Genomic DNA, 20,860 nt, shown 5'->3' on the forward strand with positions numbered 1-20,860 from the left:
CTATGACCATGTTCCCTGGGAAATCCTGTGGGAGGTCCTTAGGGAGTATGGGGTACCAGGGCCACTACTGTGGGCCATCCGGTCTCTGTATATTTGGAGCGAAAGCTGTGTCTGCATACTCGGCATTAAGTCAAGCCTGTTCAGTGTGGGTGTTGGACTCCACCAAGGTTGTGCCTTGTCTCCACTCCTGTTTGTGGTCTTCATGGACAGGATATCAAGGCGCAGTTGAGGCCAGGAGGGTAGTCTTTGTGAGAGTCGGAAGGTGACATCTCTGCTTTTTTTTCCGTCACATGATTGCCTCCAACATGCACTGAAACGGTTTGCAGCCGAGTGTGAAGCGGTTGGGATGAGGATGAGCACCTCAAAGTCAGAGTCCATGGTTCTCTCACGGAAAAGGATGGCATGCTTTGCGCCCTGTGTTGCCGGGTTAGGCTCCGGTTCCCCGTGACCCGTATGGGATGAGCGGTTCTGAAAGTGTGTGTGTGTGTTTTCTGATGTAGTGTTTTAAATTGTATTTTGTAACTCTGTAGAGCTGTTTATACAACCCCCCCCCCACCAAAAAAAAATTAATTTTTCTTCCCACAGCAAAATTCATGTACATCATATTTTAATAGGTACCCTGCAGACTGTGGTAAATTTTTATTACAGTGCTTGGTGTTCAGATGGGAGAAGAGAAAACAGGTCGGTCTCTGGGTTTCACAGGTGCTTCAGTTTGTGCCATGTTGGTGGTCCATCCTTTCTCGTTGCCATTCTCACTTTCCAGGACCAATATGTCTGCTCCAGGCCGGTGGGTGATCCGGAACCGGAAGGGCTGTAGGGTCAGATACCAGAAGTTGATACGGGGGTTAGTGTCCTTCATGGATTGCAACCACTAAAGGGTAGTGTGGTCTGTGCAGTGACGGAACTCCAGCCCTAGTAGGTAGTAGCAGAGGGTAAGAAACCTTTACTTAATAGCCAGTGTGACTTCTAAACGGCCTTTGCCAATTGGTGAGTAATTTGGACTGCATAGTGGGGAGCACCACCTGGACTTTGTCCCCAGGTGAAAAGTGACATAGTTCGACTTCCTGGTTTGTTGTACGAACAGGGTTGTTGCTCCTGGGACTGGAGCAGGTGTTCTCATGGCTCATCCCAATGCATGCTATGTTGCTCACAGGTCCAGGATATATAGAACTTCATTCTTTCTTGGGCTGCATCCTGCCTTTGAGCTTTCCCAGATAATATTCAAGATTCTCCGAGGATGCCACCCGTATGAAAGTTCAAAGGGGGAAAACCCTGTACAGGCTTGGGGTACTTCTCACACCCAGTCCTCCAGTGAGAGGACTACGGTCCCTGGAGTGGTTGTCAGGTGTTTCTCTGCCAGTCAGCCTCCACCAGACACTCTGGGTTGTGGCATTGCAGCCTTTTGACAGTTGTGGGAGGCATTGTGGCCACGAACTGCTCCATAGCCACAATGCCTCCCACAGCTGCCAAAAGGCTGCAATGCCACAACCCAGAGTGTCTGCTCCAAGTTTCACAGTTTTCTTGGGTTCCTACTGGTGTAGTTGCAGCCCTTGCCTGGCAGAGTCAAGAACATGCTGGGTGAAGACGAAGGCCTGTGTGGTTCAAACTTCAAGCCCTGCTGGATCTTCCGGAGTCCTTCCTGGGTGAGCCCAACCTGCTCCCTAATGGCCTTCCGACATGCTGCTGTCAGGGCCTCTCCTGTGAGAAGTGGTGTGAGTTGGAAGGTCCACCTTCAGGCTCCAGCAGTCTCTTTGAAAACCTCCAGGAAGGTCTTGGGGTCATCCTTGGGGCCCATCTTCGGGGGATGTACTGGGAGAGGCGGAGGTTGGCAGATGTGCTTTGCGAGGACTGCCAGGGCTTGAACCAGTGCCATCCTCTTGGCCATCTGGGCTGCCAACAGCATGTACATCAACCCCTGTTGCTGATCCTGTAACCACTGCTGGAATTGCTCTATTTGTTGACCATCAATGGCAACACAAAGGGCAAATGACCCTGGGTTTCGGCACCACTGTAACAGGCACCAATTTGGCAGATGGGTTAGTGTTAAAAGGTGCACTTTTATTACAGTGCTCGGACAGGAGGGGAAGAGAAACAGTTTGGTGTCAGAGTTTCACAGGTGCTTGGGTTTGGGTTGTGTTGGTTGTCTGTCCTTTGTCTCATAGCTGTTCTCGCTTACTCTCAGGTTCCGGGTCCATCTACTGTTAGGAATAGGGGTTGAATAGGGTGAATGATTAGCTAAAGGTGGGTGTCTGTCCTTCCTCCAGTTCCCCTCATCCTGCCACATGTGCATGCCACACGTATACTTCACACTTCCTAATCAAGTTTATTCCTAGTAAGGAATTCAAGCAAACCGTCTCTATGCAAGCAAATAAACTTTGGACAACATATTTTCAGAAGAAATGTGTTAAGTTCACCATGTCACAGTTTGGTAAAATGCACTGTTGCTTGTTTATGGGGTATTTTCTCTGCAGTACTTTGTATTATCAGTTTATTCCTGCTAAACCATAGGAAACACATCCGGGGCTGCAATGACTGGATCCAGTTTGTTGATTTGTATCCTGACTAAGATGTGGAAGTTCTGAAAATAGCTTGTTTGTGGTTCTGCTGCATCCCTGAATAACAGAAATGAGTTTTCCTGCTCATTATGGGATGCTGGCTTTGTGAGGTGAACAGGCATGAAGTGGTACACAGCGGACCTAATATGAGGTGTTTCCCCTCCCCCCCTTTTTTTTTCTCCTCCCTTCCCTTCCTCTCAAATGGAGTAGAAATATACTCAAAAACACAAATTTTTGTCAGCAACCACACTCACTGCAGGCACAGCTCTACATTATAATAAACTCCTTTCTTCTGTCAATTCATTCAGTTCTTTTTCCATTGCTGGCTTTCTTTTTAGACATATTGCAATTTTAAATGATCATGCCCTGAATGTTGACTCTCTGCAGTTCATATGCCACATGGTGTTATGTAACAAATATTATGAAGGATTTGGAAGTCTGGTGGGTGATTTTATCAGTACATTAAATAGTAAATCACAATTCTCTGTCAAATTTAAAACCCTTATGACTGTGAGCACCACTCTAGCTCTGGTTGATTTCTGGACACATCTGAACCCTGACCTTAGAGATTATACATTTTATTCTGACAAATCTTATTCTAGATAGTTTAATCTTTAACAGCTTTGTTCATACAGTCAGATGTAGACACATTGGGTCCCATTGTTTCAGGTCATGGAAAAATGTACAGACTGACTATACATTTGTTTTTAATGCCCATTTTTTGTGTTTTGTCTTTTGTGACAATTTAAATCGTTCTATTTTTGTTCATCTCCCAATACATAATTTAATTTACTCTCCATTGTTCCTAAAATCCATTGTTCCAGTGTCCACTTTTTCTGCAGTCTGAATGTATTGCAAATGTATGAGTAAATAGTTTCTTCTGGCCTATCAGTTGAAATCACAACAGAATGAAAGGTCTATGCTTGCAGTTACTTTCAGTGCATTTTATAGGTCTCTTTACACTGTTCAGGGAAAGGCTCAACCAGAGAAGAACTCCTTTAGAAGTCGCTGAAATGAGGACCAAACTCTGAATAATGTTCTATACCAATACTGGTAATAACATGTTTAAAGAGGGTTGTATCCCTCACTCCTAATCATACTGCTTAATTTTGAAGAACGGGGACAATTCATTAGATGCACCTCTTTTCAGTTTGCCTAATATAGGTACATACACACACACACTTCCAGAACCGCTTGTCCCAGACGGGGTCGCAGGGAACCGGAGCCTACCCGGTAACACAGGGCGTAAGGCCGGAGGGGGAGGGGACACACCCAGGACAGGACGCCAGTCCACCACAAGGCACCCCAAGCAGGACTCGAACCCCAGACCCACCGGAGAGCAAGACTGCGGTCCAACCCACCACACCACCGCCCCCCCCCTAGTTTGTCTAATATGGATTTTAAAACTGTAACCAAAACTTTGGCGTGTAGGCTGGAGACCGTCTTCCCAAGAATCATTAAACCTCTTGAAACAGGGTTTGTCTCAACCAGGTTTAGCACCAGTAACATACTGTATACAGTAGTGTCCCCTTTCACTTAGTTACTGGTTGCATGTCTTTTAGCTTAGACGACTGCAAGAAAGAAACTCCTATAATTCTACATCAGTCCTTTGCAGAAATGCTTTAGTTTCAGATCTTTCCACAGGATCACAATTTGGCTTAGGTCTGGATTTTGACTAGGCCACTCCAAAACTTTAATTTTGCTCATTTTTAGCCATTCTGAAATGGACTTGCTTTTGTGTTTTGGATCATTGTCTTGCTGCATGACCCAACTACACTTCAGCTCACTGATGAATAACTGGACATTCTCCCCAATTTTCTGATACAGAGAAGAATTTATGGTTCCTCCTAATTATGTCAAGTTGTACACGTGCTGAGGCAACAAAGCATCCTAAAATTGTCACGCTACCTCCGTGTTTGACTATTGGTATGATTTTATTAATGTGAAATGCAGTGTGTCCTTTATACCGCTTATTGAACCCATATCATCCAAAAAGTTCCGCTTTGAATTCATCTGTCCAAAGAACATTTGCCCAAAAGGCTGTGGGATCATCCAAATAGTTCTTGGAAAATGAGAGAGAAGTGTTTTTGTTCTTACTGGTTAGCAGAGTTTTCTGCCTCACTGCTCTCCCATGAAGCCCATTGTTAAATGGTTTTTCTGATTGTGGTGTCAGAAACACTGATATTAGTTGAAGCAAAAGAACTCTGCAGTTCTTTGAATGGTTTGTAGGATCCTCTGGCTTTCTGAATGACTTTCTTACATCCTCAGTGAAATTTTGGTAAGTCAGCCACTCTTGGGAAGATTCATTACTGTTTAAATTGTTCTCCATTTGGAGACAGGGGTTCAGTGGATTCTTAGAGCCTTACAAATAACCCAGACTGCTCAGTATCAACTTTTTTCCTGAACGCGTCAGGAATTTCCTTTGATTATGGCATAATGTTCTTGTTGAATCTTTATGCTGACAATTTGACTGTCGTAGTAAAGAATTAAACAAGTGAGGTTTGTACTGAGCAAGTCTGGCTATATTCAATCAGCTAACATCATTCCTTTGATGGAGTTGATTTACAGTAACTAAGGTGCAATTAATTTTCTCACAGCACCTGTTGGTGGTGTTAACTTTGCTCATGAAGAAAAATTTTGTTCACTCAGATTCCATTTAATTTAAATTTTGTCTCAAAACCCTGTCAAAAGTTTACAATAAGGGCAGAAATCCGGAAGAAGACATTTTTTTTCATGACACATATCACGGTTTAAATGTTATAAGTTTTATTGTTAGGCTAGCAAGAACCTTTTTCCCCTCATCTCTCTCATTGCTGAGAAGGTGTTTGACCAGGGAAAAGGAAATTTATTAGCTAATTTGTCAAGGATTAAGATAGGAAATTACCCTCATTAAGATGTCAAACCCTTCAACACAAGTTAATACAAACAGCTTTCTGTCGGATCGGTGGCAAGCCTGTCTCCTTTCCCAGTTATGATATAACCTTTGGCGGAAGCTACTGTATTGAGAGCAATGACAACATCCAGTAGAATACACACAATGTCTAAAACCAGAGTAGCACAGGGCTGGAGGGGGCACACACAAGACAGGACACCAGTCCATTGCAAGGTGCCCCAAGGAGGGCTTGAACCCCACACTCACCACACAGCAGGCCCCAGCCATACCTGCTGCACCACCACATCCCACAGTCGAATTATAGGCTAGAATTGATCTTCTCCCTGGCAATTCCTGGTTCTTTGGAGACTTAATGATGTGGTACAAGAATGCATAAAAAGTGTTTATTTCTCATTCTGTAGAATTTTGCATCTTATTACAGCATTGTAGCTCGAATGCAGTGATCGTTAAGTACTAGTGTTAACATCCTTTGGTCTCTAATGCAGCTTGTTCTGGGTGTTCCCCATTTTAGAAGTGAAAATTGAAATTCAGAAACAAATATTACAACAAATTAGTTGACCATGTCACTCTAACTTCAAATGTAATTTACTTTTTACATTTAAAGCAAGGAGATTGAGAGAGGTTACCTATTATCTTGCACCAGTCATTGTTTCCGTAAATAGTACAACTAGAGGTATGCGCTATAACCTTGAATCTCTCCTTATTCCTGATCCTGACAGCTGCTTGTGTTTCACAATGGTTTAAGTAACTGAGCTAATCATTAAATGTTTATAGCTTTTTTCCAAAGGACTCAAAAGGACCCAGGTTCAAATCCCAGCTCCTGCATAAGAATGTTTGATCAAGGTATGAATGAATTGTTCCAGTAAAAATTATGCAGCTGTATAAATGGTGAAATGAATGTAAATCAACTGTCAGGGAATTCACAAAGACAATGAGGTATATGCTTTAGCAGAGGCTTTATTTGATCAATTAGAATTGTTCCCTCACAAATGTAACAGACAATCATGCAGGTTTACATGCTCAGTCATAATAGTGCAGCATAACTGGGAAATTACAAGAGTTTATTAATATGGCATCTAAGCAGCAGCCTCTAACTGTTCCCTATAATCGTTTTGCACCAGACCACAGATTTGTCTTCTGCACTGAAATATTTCAGAGAAATTACCCAGCTACAGTATATAAATGATTAAATAACTGTACTGTTTATAGCTACTTATCACTATTACAAGGTATTTTCAGTGAATCACCATAATCAAGTGGTGTCATGCATTATTTGACACTTGCAACGGAGTACATTTATTTTTCTATTTTTTATACTTTTTCTGATGTTGTAAGACAATCTGCAAAATATGTTTTTAATGAAAGTGACACTTTAGAATTACAAACAATGTTCCATATCCAAATCATCGTTTGAGTCACAGATATTGCTAAAGTAACTGTTTGCAAAACGGAGAATTTGCTGAAGAGTGCTCAGCAGCAAGATGTCACAGTTCTCCTCCAGGTCAGTCTCATGGTTATAGTTCTTCACTGGAAATATACAAGACACTGGTATGGCCAGTTGATCGCTCACCTTGTGGATCTGAGAAAAGATACAGATCTTGTGTAAATACTTTTTTAATCATCATCTGTAACCTCCAGACATGACACAAACAGGCATATTTCACTGTAATGACTGGACACTAGGTGAGAATTCAAATGCAGAATGTAACTAGAAGCAAAAAGTGAAGTGCACAGGTGAAATGAACATGGAACAAAGATGCACAGATTCCTCTTAGGAGGACAGTAAGTGGAACAGGTGTTGGAGAATGGAGTGGGTATACAGGGGTGTGAAGGAGATGGGGCTGGAATACGGGACCTGGACGGCAGCGCAAAGAACTGGTGAAAACAGGAAAGGGACAAAATACACTGAGAATAAGACTTTCATAAAACAGGTACATAAACGAGGATCTTTTGCTGGATGCAGGCAAAGCAATGCGGTGCTGATTAATAGTCCACAACCTGGTATTCCTCCTTCACCCCTGTTAGAGGGCTGGTCAGTAATTTGGGATCAGGTGTGCTGATGGGGCTGGGTGGAGCTGGGGTTGTGTCCCTTGTAATCATTCAAATTGTTCTTCTGCTTCATGACACCATTGAAATGATTTTAAAATTTCTCAGGAGTACTCTCTTCCAAAAACAAAACAAATTCAATTTCAACTTTTATTTTTAGTCTATTTCAAATCAGTCAGTCTTATATTTTAGGAACAGATTGTTGTGGCTCACTTGTTAGAGCTCCTTTAATGTCAGATACTGTCTCCTAGTAAAGAAGTGCAGGTTTGCCAATGTCACTCGACTCCATGTTCGATTGCCACTTGAAACCAAGTTCAGCAATCAATAAGAGTTATCAGTGATAAAATCTCAGTTTATGAAAATCCAATCACACAGAACTATTACCGCTCAGGGTGATTAACTTGAAGCTGAACGTATCCCTTACACACCAGCGGATCCCCGAGAGGGGAGAGCAGGTCCACTGTCTGCTGTTCTGTTACTCGCACAATATTAGCAGATGTTGTTTCAAAAAATGTGCTATAATTATAACACAGACCATATATTTTATGAAGTTCAGAATACAACAACCAAGCCTCTTAAATAGTAACTCTCACCTTCTCTTGTATATATGGACTGCGATACACATCCTGTATGTCCTTCTCCACATAAATACATGCTTCATCCACCTTGGTCAGGATCAGTAGCTGGGGGACACCTGAAATCATATAATTTGTCACACATAAAAATCAGTGTTATCCACTACTACAGTTCTTATTTGCTTAAATTCACTTTTTAAAAATCAGGAAATTGTTTGGGGATATATTGATTGCACCTGTGAAGGACTGCATACACTCTCCCAAAACAAATTCAGGCCTAAAATGAAGAACCTGTGTTTTCTTTATCATCAAATGTTTCAAAACCACTGGTGAACAGATTTTTTTGGTCCTATGAAAAAAATGCCTGTTTTCAATGTATTTTTGCACACTGAATTGAAATATGTTTTCAGAATTTCTCTATCACCCATAGTTGTTATGTTCTAGTATATTTACATATCATACAATATCGTATATTGGTACCGATACTATACGGGGCATTCCAAGCAAATATCAAGTCACGTAGTCTTCCGTGGCAGTTGTCATTAGACTGGAATGTAGCATCTTCCAGCGTGGACCACGTCGTCATAGAATGTTGGGATTAGTTTCTATGATGACGCGGTCCACTCGGGAAGATGCTAAATTCCATTTCAAGCAAAGTTTGCAAAACAGCTATTTTCATCATTTGTGCAGTACAATAGGTGACAACCTTGGGGAAGTCAGTGACGAGCATGGTGAACGATTTCACCAAAACATTTTGGATATGGAAAAACGATACCAAGGTAGGTGGAGTCCCAGTATGTTGGCAGACAATTGCTGGACAATGAAGAGGGATATTGCTGAGGCCAAATACAGCTGAAAATCATACACTTGTATGTTTCACAAGAAAGTTTGTACTTATTTTAAGTGTAATAACAGTCTTATTTAAGAATAAGTAATATACATTTTTTTCAAAGCTTAATTGCTTTGTACATTTTAAACCCTGTCTGACAGAAAAATTCTGAAAACATACCTGAATTCAGTGTAAAAAGTACTATAAAGTACACCAACTTTAGTTTGTGGGGCAAAAAAGTTAAAATGTTGTTGACCAGTGTACTCTGTGGGAAAATTTCCCTATTTATTACTAACTAAAATAAGCACCCTTTTAAAAGACAAAAACCAGAAATAAAAACACACTTTCTATAAAACATTTGGCATTTCTGTAAAGAAATGCTTTGTTTTAGATTGTGTTCATCTTCAGACATTTGGCCATAAAATTTATATGGGCTATTATTTATATTTATTCATTTACCAGATGCTTTTCTCCGGTGACTTCCAACAAACTTTATAGTGTTATGAGCCTACACTCCAAGGTGACTTAGAGTGAGAGTACTGTACACTACTTAAAATGGGTCACTCATCCATACATCACAGTGGAATACACATACTTTCTCTGTCACACTACGGGTGAACCTGAACAGCATGTCTTCGGATTGTGGGAGGAAACCCACATAGACGCGGCAAGAACATGCAAACTCCACATAGACTGATGGGGTATCAAACCCACGTCCTCTTCCACCAACCAGGTGTAGCCCACCCACTCGATTCTGATGTTTTTTTCTCTAGCATGGGAGGTGAATCGGTGGTGTCTACAGCACAACTTTGGGATGCGTGTACTGTCGCCCCCCCCCCAACTTCGGGGTATGGCTCTTGCTAGGGTGAGGAGAGGCCCAGTTAGCGTAGTACAGCTATACTGTTATATTACAGTCGTATAAACCTCCCATACTTCACACACAGCGACCCAGCCCCGCCTTCCTTTGCCGTAAAAAAGAACCTTCACACCTACACAGGGACGGTTACAACATTCAGGTGAAATAAGCCCAACAAACATTTAATATAAAACGTCCACACAAATAATTCACACCACCAAAACGAACACGTTTTTTTTTCCTTTTATGCGACTCAGTCTCTGGTGCCGGCGTCGTCTCGTTGGCGCGCTTTAGTCTGGAGCTCCTTATCCACCACCGAGGGAAATTCCCGCCGTTACTCACGGTTTTCGTGCAGGGCAGGAAACCGACAGCGACCTGTCCTCACAGCCACTCTCTCTCCAGTGAGGATGGCGGGACGATGATGGCGAGTCCTGGCGACCTTCTCTCCGGGGCCAGTCGCGCTGGCCAAACCCTAATCCTCCACTCCCCAATCCTCGCGAGCTGGTTGTCGCTCGCGCCGGTTTTTTTTTTCACAAAACCCCCTTCGCCCGAGAACGAACCCAAAACTGCTCGTTCTCCTCGCCCGGTCTCCCCCAAAAAAAAAACAACTCCCCTTTTTCCCCCGGAACATCCCGCCCCCAAACATCCAACTACACGAGAACAAGTTGCGTAGGGGCTACACTCTTCCCCCACCAAAATTTGTCATGTCCTCATGACAAGCAACCCACATCACATCCCATCCTTTCAACATCATATTAGAACAGAATATATACATTCCCTTCAACCTATCCACTTGTACAAAGTGCTGGTGTATCTCCGGATAGGAGGTGAAGAGAAACTAGCGAAACCTTCCCCAACCTTAACTGAAATAGCTCTATGTGTGCTAACAGCTACTGTAGTGGGGCTCCCCAGCTTATCATAGGTGAGTCGGGTAGGGGCCCTTCTCAGTCGCTGAGGCCGCGCAGACCCCGCCGAGTTCTCTGCGACATTATCCCGTCCCTCACTCACTTCTTCTGCTGTCCGTACCCCAGCACCACACTCGACTTCATCTCCCGGAACATCCGTCCTACAAGTTGCAGTGGGTCCATCCACGTCCATCACTGCCGGCCCCTCAACCGCAGTCATTTCCAGCCCTGAGCCATTCGTGAGAACATCCAGACCCAAATCCAGGTCAAAGAGTTCAACAGATCCACTGCTTAAAGGCTCTGGCTCCGGTGACCTCCTCTGAGGATAACAGTCATACCAGACCCCCGTTTCTTCTTCTTCTGAATCAGACTCAGGCTCCCTTGCACATTCCAGTTCAACCGCTGGCAAGCATGAGCGACCACAACTCTCATCTCTCGTTTGGAGCCGCTTACTAGCCCTCCTTTTAAATTTGGATGCCTCTGTAGTCTTTTCAGACCGCCACCGTACCTCCTGCCCAATAGGCAGAATGTGATTGCGGTGCAGTACTTTCCCAGGGCCCAATTCACCCTCTGGCTTCAATCTGAACACAGGCAACCCAGGAAGTTGATCCTCCACAACATAAGGGGTGTCCTTCCAGCGGTCAGCAAGCTTGGCCTTCCCCTGCAGTCCAAGATTTCGAATCAAGACGCGGTCACCAGGAGCTAAAGGGCAGTAACGGACCCTCTGATCGTACTGTCGCTTGTTCCCTTCATTCCTCTTTTTCGACACACTCTCAGCCAACTGATATGCAGCTTGAAGCTCACGCTTCATGTTTTTGACGTATCTTGTATAGGATTTGTTGGAGGTACCGTCACCCGATGCTCCAAATGCCACATCTACTGGCAACCTAGCCTCTCGACCAAACATTAGGAAATACGGCGAGTAGCCGGTTGACTCATTCAGCGTGCAGTTGTACGCATGTACGAGATAGCCAATGTGCTTACCCCATTTCCTTTTGTCTGGCGCGTCAAGGGTCCCGAGCATATCAAGCAGAGTTCGGTTAAACCGCTCCGGCTGGGGATCGCCCTGAGGATGGTAAGGTGTAGTTCTTGATTTCTTTATGCCGAGCATGCCCAACAACTCATGGATGAGCCGACTCTCAAAATCCCTGCCTTGATCAGAGTGCACCCTCTTGGGCAGCCCATAGTGGATGAAGTATTTCTCCCACAGAACCTTAGCGACAGTCTCCGCCTTCTGATCCCTAGTTGCAAAAGCTTGAGCATAGCGGGTGTAGTGATCTGTAATCACAAGCACGTTGAAGAGGTTGCTGGAATCAGGCTCAATCGTCAAGAAATCCATGCAAACGAGATCCATCGGTCCATCACTGCGAAGATGCGACAACTCAGCAGTTCTCTTGGGCAGTGTTTTCCTCTGAATACACCTGAGACAGCTTTTACAGTACCTTTCAACCTGTGTCTTCATGCGAGGCCAATAAAACCTCTCTCGTAGCAGCCCATAGGTCTTCTCAAACCCAAGATGGCCCGACTGGTCATGTAGAGACTGGAGTACTGTCTCTCTGAACTCTTGGGGAAGCAACAGTTGCTGGCGAGGCGGCTTGTTGGGTGGCTTACTCATCCTGTACAATACGGAATTCACAACCTGTAACTTATCCCACTCTTTCAGCAGCAAAGACACATCAGGATGTCTCACTTTGTTGGCACGCTCGGCATTCTTCTGATTAACCGCATGCCACACTTCGCCAATGCAGGGGTCTTTCTGCTGTGAATATGAGAGGTCTGTTGGAGTCAGTTGGGGCAGCTGCTGAATATTCAGGAAAGACAAGTTGCAATAGGCTTTGGGTACCGCCCCTTTTGATGAGCCCATGAGATCAATCGCTCTGCAGTGACGATAGCGAGGTGGTCTGACTGAGGACATCTGGCAGATAGCTTGGACTGAGTCAGCTGGCATGGCCCCTCTCCCCTGAGATGCCTCAGGAGGGACATGTGAGCGCCGTGACAAGGCGTCTGCCTCAACATTCTGCTTCCCGGGGCGGTACTTCAGGCTGAAATCATATGTGGCCAGTTCTGCCAGCCATCGATGCCCTGCTGCATCCAACTTGGCTGTGGTCAGGACATAAGTCAATGGGTTATTGTCTGTGTGCACCTCAAACTTAGCTCCATAGAGGTAATCATGCAGCTTGTCGGTAATCGCCCACTTTAATGCCAAAAACTCTAGCTTATGGGTGGGATAATTTTTCTCTGCTGGGGTAAGGCTTCTGCTGACAAAAGCCACAGGGCGCAGGCCTGCTCCCTGATCCTGATAGAGGACACCCCCCAAACCTTCTCTACTAGCATCAACATGTAGCACATAAGGCAGTCCTGGATTGGCGATGGCCAAAACTGGGGCCTCTGTGAGACTCCTTTTTAGCGTTTCAAAAGCTTTCTCGCAGTCCTCATCCCACCTAGGACCAAACGGCTCTGAAGGGTGGTGCCACTCCTTTGGACACAGACCTGATGTTGGTTTCCTTCCATGCTGAGAGGCAGTCTTAGCCCCTGCCACTCTTCTTGGTCCTCTAGCTACGATGCAGCCCTGCAGCAGCTGATTTAAAGGATAACAGACCTTGGAGAAATCTTTCACAAACCGTCTGTAGTACCCACAAAACCCGAGAAAAGAGCGAAGAGCAGTAATGCTCTCTGGGCGTGGCCACGACTTCACTGCGTCAACCTTCGAGGGATCTGTAGCAATGCCATCTCTGGACACAACATGCCCAAGGTAAGTCACCGAAGGGCAGCAGAACTGGCACTTGTCCAAAGACAACTTCAGTCCCTCCTCCTTTAGTCTGTCCAGCACCTTTAGAAGGCGCTGCTCATGCTCTTCCAATGTTCGCCCAAATACAATGATGTCATCAAGATACACCAGGCATTCCAGAAGATTCATATCTCCTACAGTCCGCTCCATGACCCGTTGGAAGGTTGCTGGGGCCCCACATATCCCTTGGGGCATCCGCTCAAACTGGTAAAATCCTGCGGGACAGATGAATGCGGTCTTTTCCTTGTCTGCCGCGCTCAGAGGGATCTGATAATAACCACTTCTGAGGTCCAGCACACTGAACCACTGGCTACCACTCAGGCAAGCCAAAGCATCCTCCACCCGAGGGACTGTGTACTGATCAGGAATTGTTCTCCTGTTCAGGGTTCTGTAGTCCACACACATACGTATGGTTCCGTTTTTCTTCCGAACCACCACTATCGGAGAAGCGTAAGGACTCCGAGATTCTGAGATGATTCCAGCCTCCTTTAGATCATGGAGATGTTTCCTCACATCCTCTAGATCCCCTGGCGGTAAACGTCTAGAACGCTCTCTGAAAGGCGTTTCATTCGTCACTCGAATGTGGTGCTGCGTACTCTTAGCACACCCTACATCAAACTCACTGCAAGAAAAGACCTCTTTCCTCTCCATCATTTTCCAACACAGTCTATCCTTCCACTCAATAGACACAGGAGAGTCCCCAAAGTTGAAAGAGGAGGGGGATAGTTGAGACATATGTGGCATCGTCTCCTCCCTACCTAGCCCCTTATTCATCACATCCACTGGGAATAGGTGCGCAATAGGCATTCCACGTTTTAATGTCACCGGCTGCTGAGACACATTCCTCAAAGTGACTGCGAGGTGACGGCACTGGACAGTTCCTGGCTCCTCTACAACAGGCATTACCAGCAGCCCTTCCGGGAAAGGGCCCTCCTCTGGGTGATCTACAACCACGGCCTGACTATTCAGGTGCCCAGGAAACTTTGGAGTGCCAATCACTGTAGCAACACCCCCTGGGGCCAGAGTGAAAGGCTTGCTCCTCGTGAACCAGACGGTCCCTCGCCTTTCCTCGGCCAGGCCGTCAGAAGCTTCCTGGAACTTCTCATACGCTTCTTTTATTACTGGGTGGACAGCAAGGGTAGCTAAGAAATTTCCCCCCTTTTGATTTATGCAAGACTGGAAGAGCCTCCTAACTATGGAGGTGTTTGTACCAATCACCCCAGAAACCTCCCCTTTCACAACCGGGTCTGGACACACAAGCACAAGCGTTTCTATGGTCTCCACTACTCCAACTACGTCTCCAGTGAACTCCAGTTTCACGCACAGATAGCCATCATATGGATATTGCTCCACACTAAGGCCCCAAATCTCTAGGCACTCGATAGGGGTCAAAGGCAAGTGCTTCAAATACTGGTCATAGAAGGAGCGATACAGTAGAGTAATCTGGGAACCGCTATCGAGCAAAGCTTTAGCGTAAATGCCCTCAATTTGTACCGAGACAATAGCACTGGGTCCAACTAAACCCTCTGGCAATATAGCCTCCCTTTGCCGTAGCATATCACACCTGGTGGAACGTGTCTTCTCCGGGGCGGCAGGCCGTTCCTTCACTGGGCCCCTGGGAAGTTTCCCGGCGGCTGCCTTAATTTCAATAGTCGGTTCGTCACCTTTCGAAGGTTCTCTGGATTAGGACACTCTCGCTGGAAATGCCCATCTTCACCACATCGATAGCAAAAAACACCAGCACGATACTGGGGTCTGGGAGCACCCTCCCTTCCGCAGGCATACAAGGTCCCTGTACCCTTCGGATTGAGATTCTGCATGGTCTGCTGTGGTATGCCATCGGAGGCAGCTATCGAGGCAGAAAACAGCCGGGCAACCTCCGTCTTTAGCCCTCTGAACTCTTCCCTGAGCCGTTCTATTTCCTGACCATTCCCCGCTACCACAGGTACTGCAACATTTTCAGGCTGCACTGGTACGGGGGAGGGTGTAGCGCACCCCACACACCTAACCATTGCTGGAAGAGCAGCGTTCCCCACACTTTGCCTTGCCAGGATCATTTCCTCTTCTTCTCGGACATCACGGAGCAACTCTGTGAAACTTGGAGGAGGTTTAAGCTTATACATCGTTCGGATGCGCATGGCAACAAGATCATGGGACAGAGCTCCTCGTGCAACCTGCTCAATGCGAATTTGGTCCAGGTCGGCCACCTCAGCCCCACCTTTACGATGAACTGCATGCAACAGTTTGTCTAGACGGAACAAGTATGCTGATAGTTTCTCACCTTCCTGCTGGAATGTACCACGGAACCTTACCATGAGATCAGCCGCACTGTCTGTGGTCCCAAAAGCTGCCTCCAGGGCTTTGAGGTAATCATCGGCAGTGACAGAGGGGTTACTAACCCTTAAGCACCGGACAATGTCTGCTGCTGGCCCTTTGAGACTCTCAGCTATCCTCTGCTTCTTGACAATATCTGAACACTGCCATTCATCCAACATGTGAGTGGTCTGCTCAGCCCAGGCATCATACTCTTCCTCTCCCGGTGGAGTTGGTTTCACACCGGAGAACAAGCGAAGTTTACGATAGCCGAGTCCGTCCATAGGCGTGGCTTGGCATTTCTCCACAAGTGAAGAGATGGCATCCACGAGTTTGGTGTTCAAGTCTGGAGCGACAGGTGGCGCTGGAGTAGGCCCAAACCAGCCTGAGACATCAGCTAGAGTCTTCCCTTCACTTGCTAGGAATGACAGGAATTTTGCCTGGAAACTGCCTCTTTCACCAAGTATTGGACATTCTCGGGTCTCGCTGACATTAACCACCCAGGGCCCCGACTCACCTCCAAAGGCTAACTGTTCAGGTATGGTAGCCTTAGTCATATCATTTGTGGTTTCAACTAACACAAGTTGGTTGTCTCCAGCCGGTTCTAAACACCGTCCCCTTACCTTACAATGACCAAATACTCCCACCCCATCCAGCACCTTGTACACAGTCTCATCAGTAATGTCAACAGAAACCCCACTAAGCACAACAGCTTTTCTTATATCAATACCCTTGTCGTTACACCATTGGACTATCTGCTTTGACTCCATGTTACAACAACTTTCCAGACATCAAACCACAAATCATATCAAAGAGACATCAAATCATACAAAAATATACTCACAATTACAGAAAACAGTAATCAGATCCCGGACGAGCCCCCAAGTGTAGCCCACCCACTCAATTCTGATGTTTTTTTCTCTAGCATGGGAGGTGAATCGGTGGTGTCTACAGCACAACTTTGGGATGCGTGTACTGTCGCCCCCCCCCCCAACTTCGGGGTATGGCTCTTGCTAGGGTGAGGAGAGGCCCAGTTAGCGTAGTACAGCTATACTGTTATATTACAGTCGTATAAACCTCCCATACTTCACACACAGCGACCCAGCCCCGCCTTCCTTTGCCGTAAAAAAGAACCTTCACACCTACACAGGGACGGTTACAACATTCAGGTGAAATAAGCCCAACAAACATTTAATATAAAACGTCCACACAAATAATTCACACCACCAAAACGAACACGTTTTTTTTTCCTTTTATGCGACTCAGTCTCTGGTGCCGGCGTCGTCTCGTTGGCGCGCTTTAGTCTGGAGCTCCTTATCCACCACCGAGGGAAATTCCCGCCGTTACTCACGGTTTTCGTGCAGGGCAGGAAACCGACAGCGACCTGTCCTCACAGCCACTCTCTCTCCAGTGAGGATGGCGGGACGATGATGGCGAGTCCTGGCGACCTTCTCTCCGGGGCCAGTCGCGCTGGCCAAACCCTAATCCTCCACTCCCCAATCCTCGCGAGCTGGTTGTCGCTCGCGCCGGTTTTTTTTTTTCACAAAACCCCCTTCGCCCGAGAACGAACCCAAAACTGCTCGTTCTCCTCGCCCGGTCTCCCCCAAAAAAAAAACAACTCCCCTTTTTCCCCCGGAACATCCCGCCCCCAAACATCCAACTACACGAGAACAAGTTGCGTAGGGGCTACACAGGCATTGTGAGACAGAAGCACTACTCGCTGTGCTATTGTGCCACCTGCTGCACCCTAAATATTATGTATTTGAAATCGTGACATAAACTGTTAAAGACAGGTTCAGTGTCAGAAATTCAAAATGTATGTGGAACAACCTCACTTCTCACAATAATTGTTCCCAACTTACCAATCTCATTGGCATTCTGTCGAATAGCATCAATTTTTTTCATCAGCTGCTCAGGCATGTCTGTGACTTTAGAGGCTTCCATCACATATACTACACAGTGGATCTTGTTCTGCAGTTTCGCTGATTTGTCGAACTGAGGGTCGTCTTCTTTCAAGGGTGATGCTGTTTTCAACTAAAGATAGAGGAGGGAAAAGGAATGAATCACTGAGAGCAACAAAAAGAATTATACAGGAAACATAATGGTTTTTCTGAGCCCTTTCATATTACATAGAGTGTGTGAAGTAGTGGTTTATTGCTCATTTGTGTGGACAGGAGAAAACTGAAATATAACTGGAAAAACCAGTGAGCACAGTTAAAAAAAATCTTCTTCATCTCAGGTGAATTTGTCTTCTCCATTGACCCTGAAGGTAAAGAAACTGTTCAAATAAATGGCCAAGAGATAAAAATGGTGACAGACACAGAAAGTGAATAGAGCTGTTCAACAAAGTTGACATGGAGCTAAACTTAAGCGGACATCTTGGGGAAGAAGTTCTATATTAATGTACAAACTGTTTCACTTATAGGGGGGTGCGGCGGTGCAGTGGGTTGGACTGGGTCCTGCTCTCCGGTGGGTCTGGGGTTAAAGTCCTGCTTGGGGTGCCTTGCGATGGACTGGCGTCCTGTCCTGGGTGTGTGTGTGTGTGTGTGTGTGTGTGTGTGTGTGTGTGTGTGTGTGTGTGTGTGTGTGTCCCCAGCCTTACACCCCGAGTTACTGGGTTAGGCTCCGGCTCCCCGCAACCCCATATGGGACAAGTGGTTCAGAAAGTGTGTGTGTGTGTTTCACTTCAGTGTGTTGGCTACTTTGAGGCACTTTGATCTGGATGTCCCATCAATAAGACACAAATGATGTGACACTGTATACAAATAAAATATGCTGAGAACACTGAACCTCCCGATCAGCAGGAAGTGCAACTTCCTCAGACGGTGGAGAGTACCTCCACAAGAAAGCCAGATAATTTTTATCCAAAAGTGAAATCACAACCAGAAATGGCAGGGTTATCAAGAAAACTGCTTGTTAAAAAGACAATTACAAAATAAAGGACCTGCATGACTTTCCAAATGTCAAACTGCCTTATTTTGTTTCTGTGCAGAAAGTTACTTAGACCAATAGAAATGAGGTGATATTTACAAGTATTTTAAACAGACACAACTAACATTTGAGCCATTATGTATATATTTTGATGTTTGAATGCACTCAGTAGAAATGGAAGATTTCCATTTCCATATTATTAATTTCTTTTTTACAGATAATACTTTCCTGTGACTTGCTATGGATTAATTACAGTTGTATGATAGTCACAGAAAAGAAAAGAGGGGATATAGTATGGTTACCAGAGATTGTGAGATGCAGAGAATGAGAAAAGATAGGGAAGCAGAAAGCAAGAGAATGAAGGCTGTGATTTGTGTAGTTCTATATACTGTAATAAATATAATTGCACTGTTAGCAGGACAAGTGTTAGTTATGTTCACACACCAAACTACTGTTTACAGAGTAAAATAACTGTTCAAATAAGAGTGAACAACATCACAGCATCACAGCTTCAGCTTCAAGGATTGAACCACTTGAGACCCTGCATAGTATGAGTACGAGTGATTAAAAATAACAGATGAATTGATTCTGTTATTCTTTTGCTTTAAATGTTAAATGCTAATATTTATTATACATTTCTTTGCTGTAGAGTTGTACCCTATATTTTTTTAAATTATTGTAAAGCACTTTGAAACACAGCTTTCAAGATGTAAGAGAAAGATTATTTTTATTAGAACAATTCTTGTAATAATTGTAATAACTTCTAAGGTGTGTACCTCATTTTGCTGAGCCAGTCAAAGTATAACAGTTTGATTCATACTAATATTGTCTTTCAAGACAATTATTTTTTTCACTTGAAGTTTTATATTGGTAGGTAAGGGTTTTCTTTGGCATTTCCCACATTTCCTAGCACTTTCATTTTTAAATTTCGCTTCAGGATTTATGACAGACAATAGTTTTACGGCATGAAGGAATCTCAAAGCATAAAACACAGGACAAAAGATTTCTCAGAAATGCTTGCAAGTTGGACCACAGTCCTGCTCTCCGGTGAGTCTGGGGTTCAAGTCCTGCTTGGGGTGCCTTGGGACGGACTGGCGTCCCGTCCTGGGTGTGTCTCCTCCGGCCTGACGCCCTCTGTTACCGGGTAAGCTCTGGTTCCCCGCGACCCCATATGGGACAAGCGGTTCTGAAAATGTGTGTGTGTGCTTGCAAGTGGCCACAGAGTTATGAGAAAAACTGAGGTGCATGTGAGAAGCCACGCTACGCATGTGGGAGAGGCTGCTCACCTTGTGTGGTGCTCAAAATGACTAAGGCTCATATTTTGAATTGAAATTTTTGGTCTTGTAAGGCATTTCCCATTAATGTGTGTTAAAAACCTTATTATGCAAATTTTATAATTACAAATTAGAAGTGTTAGTACAAGCTCTCGTAATATGATCATTCATGAAGCAAAACACACTCTTTGAGCAAAACTTTTAAATATTCAAACAAAAACAATGGATAAAATTTCCCTGTTTAATTTTCAGTGCTTACAATGTTCTGAATTTTAGGTTACACTTGAAGCTAATCATATTCATATTAAATGCATTATTCATACCTTATACCGATCAGGAACATGCCCCTTGAGAATGTTGCAAATGTCTTCAACATGCACTCCTTCACCTGGAGCCGCTTTCAACCCCATGGTGTCGCACACAATGAATGAGAGTGGCTTGCCATCTTCGCCTGCTTTAATCCTGAAAGGAAGAAGCTGGAAGCAAAGGTAATTTCTCAAATTATTTGAAGAAGTACGGGGGTGCGGTGGCGCAGTGGGTTGGACCAAAGTCTTGTTCTCCTGTGGGTCTGGGGTTTGAGTCCCGCTTGGGGTGCCTTGTGATGGACTGGTGTCCCATCCTGGGTGTGTCCCCTCCCCCTCTGGCCTTACGCCCTGTGTTACCGGGTTGGCTCTGGTTCCCTGTGACCCCGTATGGGACAAGCGGTTCTGAAAATGTGTGTGTGTGTGTGTGTGTGTGTATTTGAAGTAGTATTACTATGAGATGTTTCAATATAAAGTGAGCATCATAAGTATTGGCTTGGTGAGGACTGTATGCAGACATGGCTATAGACACAGTTCAGTAAAAAACAAAACATATATTACAAGTTTTAATGCATTAAATATGAACTACTTTG

At 45.0% G+C, this 20,860-nt stretch overlaps 1 protein-coding gene across 1 annotated transcript in view; it reads right to left on the reverse strand.

Moving 5' to 3' along the window:
• Nucleotides 1-1,732: 1,732 nt before the first annotated feature.
• LOC114911267 (uncharacterized) overlaps nucleotides 1,733-20,860 on the reverse strand; it is a 36,466-nt gene continuing 17,338 nt past the window's right edge. Inside the window, exons 17-21 of the mRNA XM_029254798.1 lie at nucleotides 20,289-20,441; nucleotides 17,623-17,794; nucleotides 8,088-8,188; nucleotides 6,835-7,027; nucleotides 1,733-1,890 (exon numbers count right to left, since the gene is read on the reverse strand). Coding sequence (XP_029110631.1) covers nucleotides 1,733-1,890; nucleotides 6,835-7,027; nucleotides 8,088-8,188; nucleotides 17,623-17,794; nucleotides 20,289-20,441 — 777 coding nt within the window. The remainder of the gene's footprint in view (nucleotides 1,891-6,834; nucleotides 7,028-8,087; nucleotides 8,189-17,622; nucleotides 17,795-20,288; nucleotides 20,442-20,860) is intronic.

Source organism: Scleropages formosus, chromosome 9 (genome assembly GCF_900964775.1).
Source record: "Scleropages formosus chromosome 9, fSclFor1.1, whole genome shotgun sequence".
In the NCBI taxonomy this organism is placed as follows: domain Eukaryota; kingdom Metazoa; phylum Chordata; class Actinopteri; order Osteoglossiformes; family Osteoglossidae; genus Scleropages; species Scleropages formosus.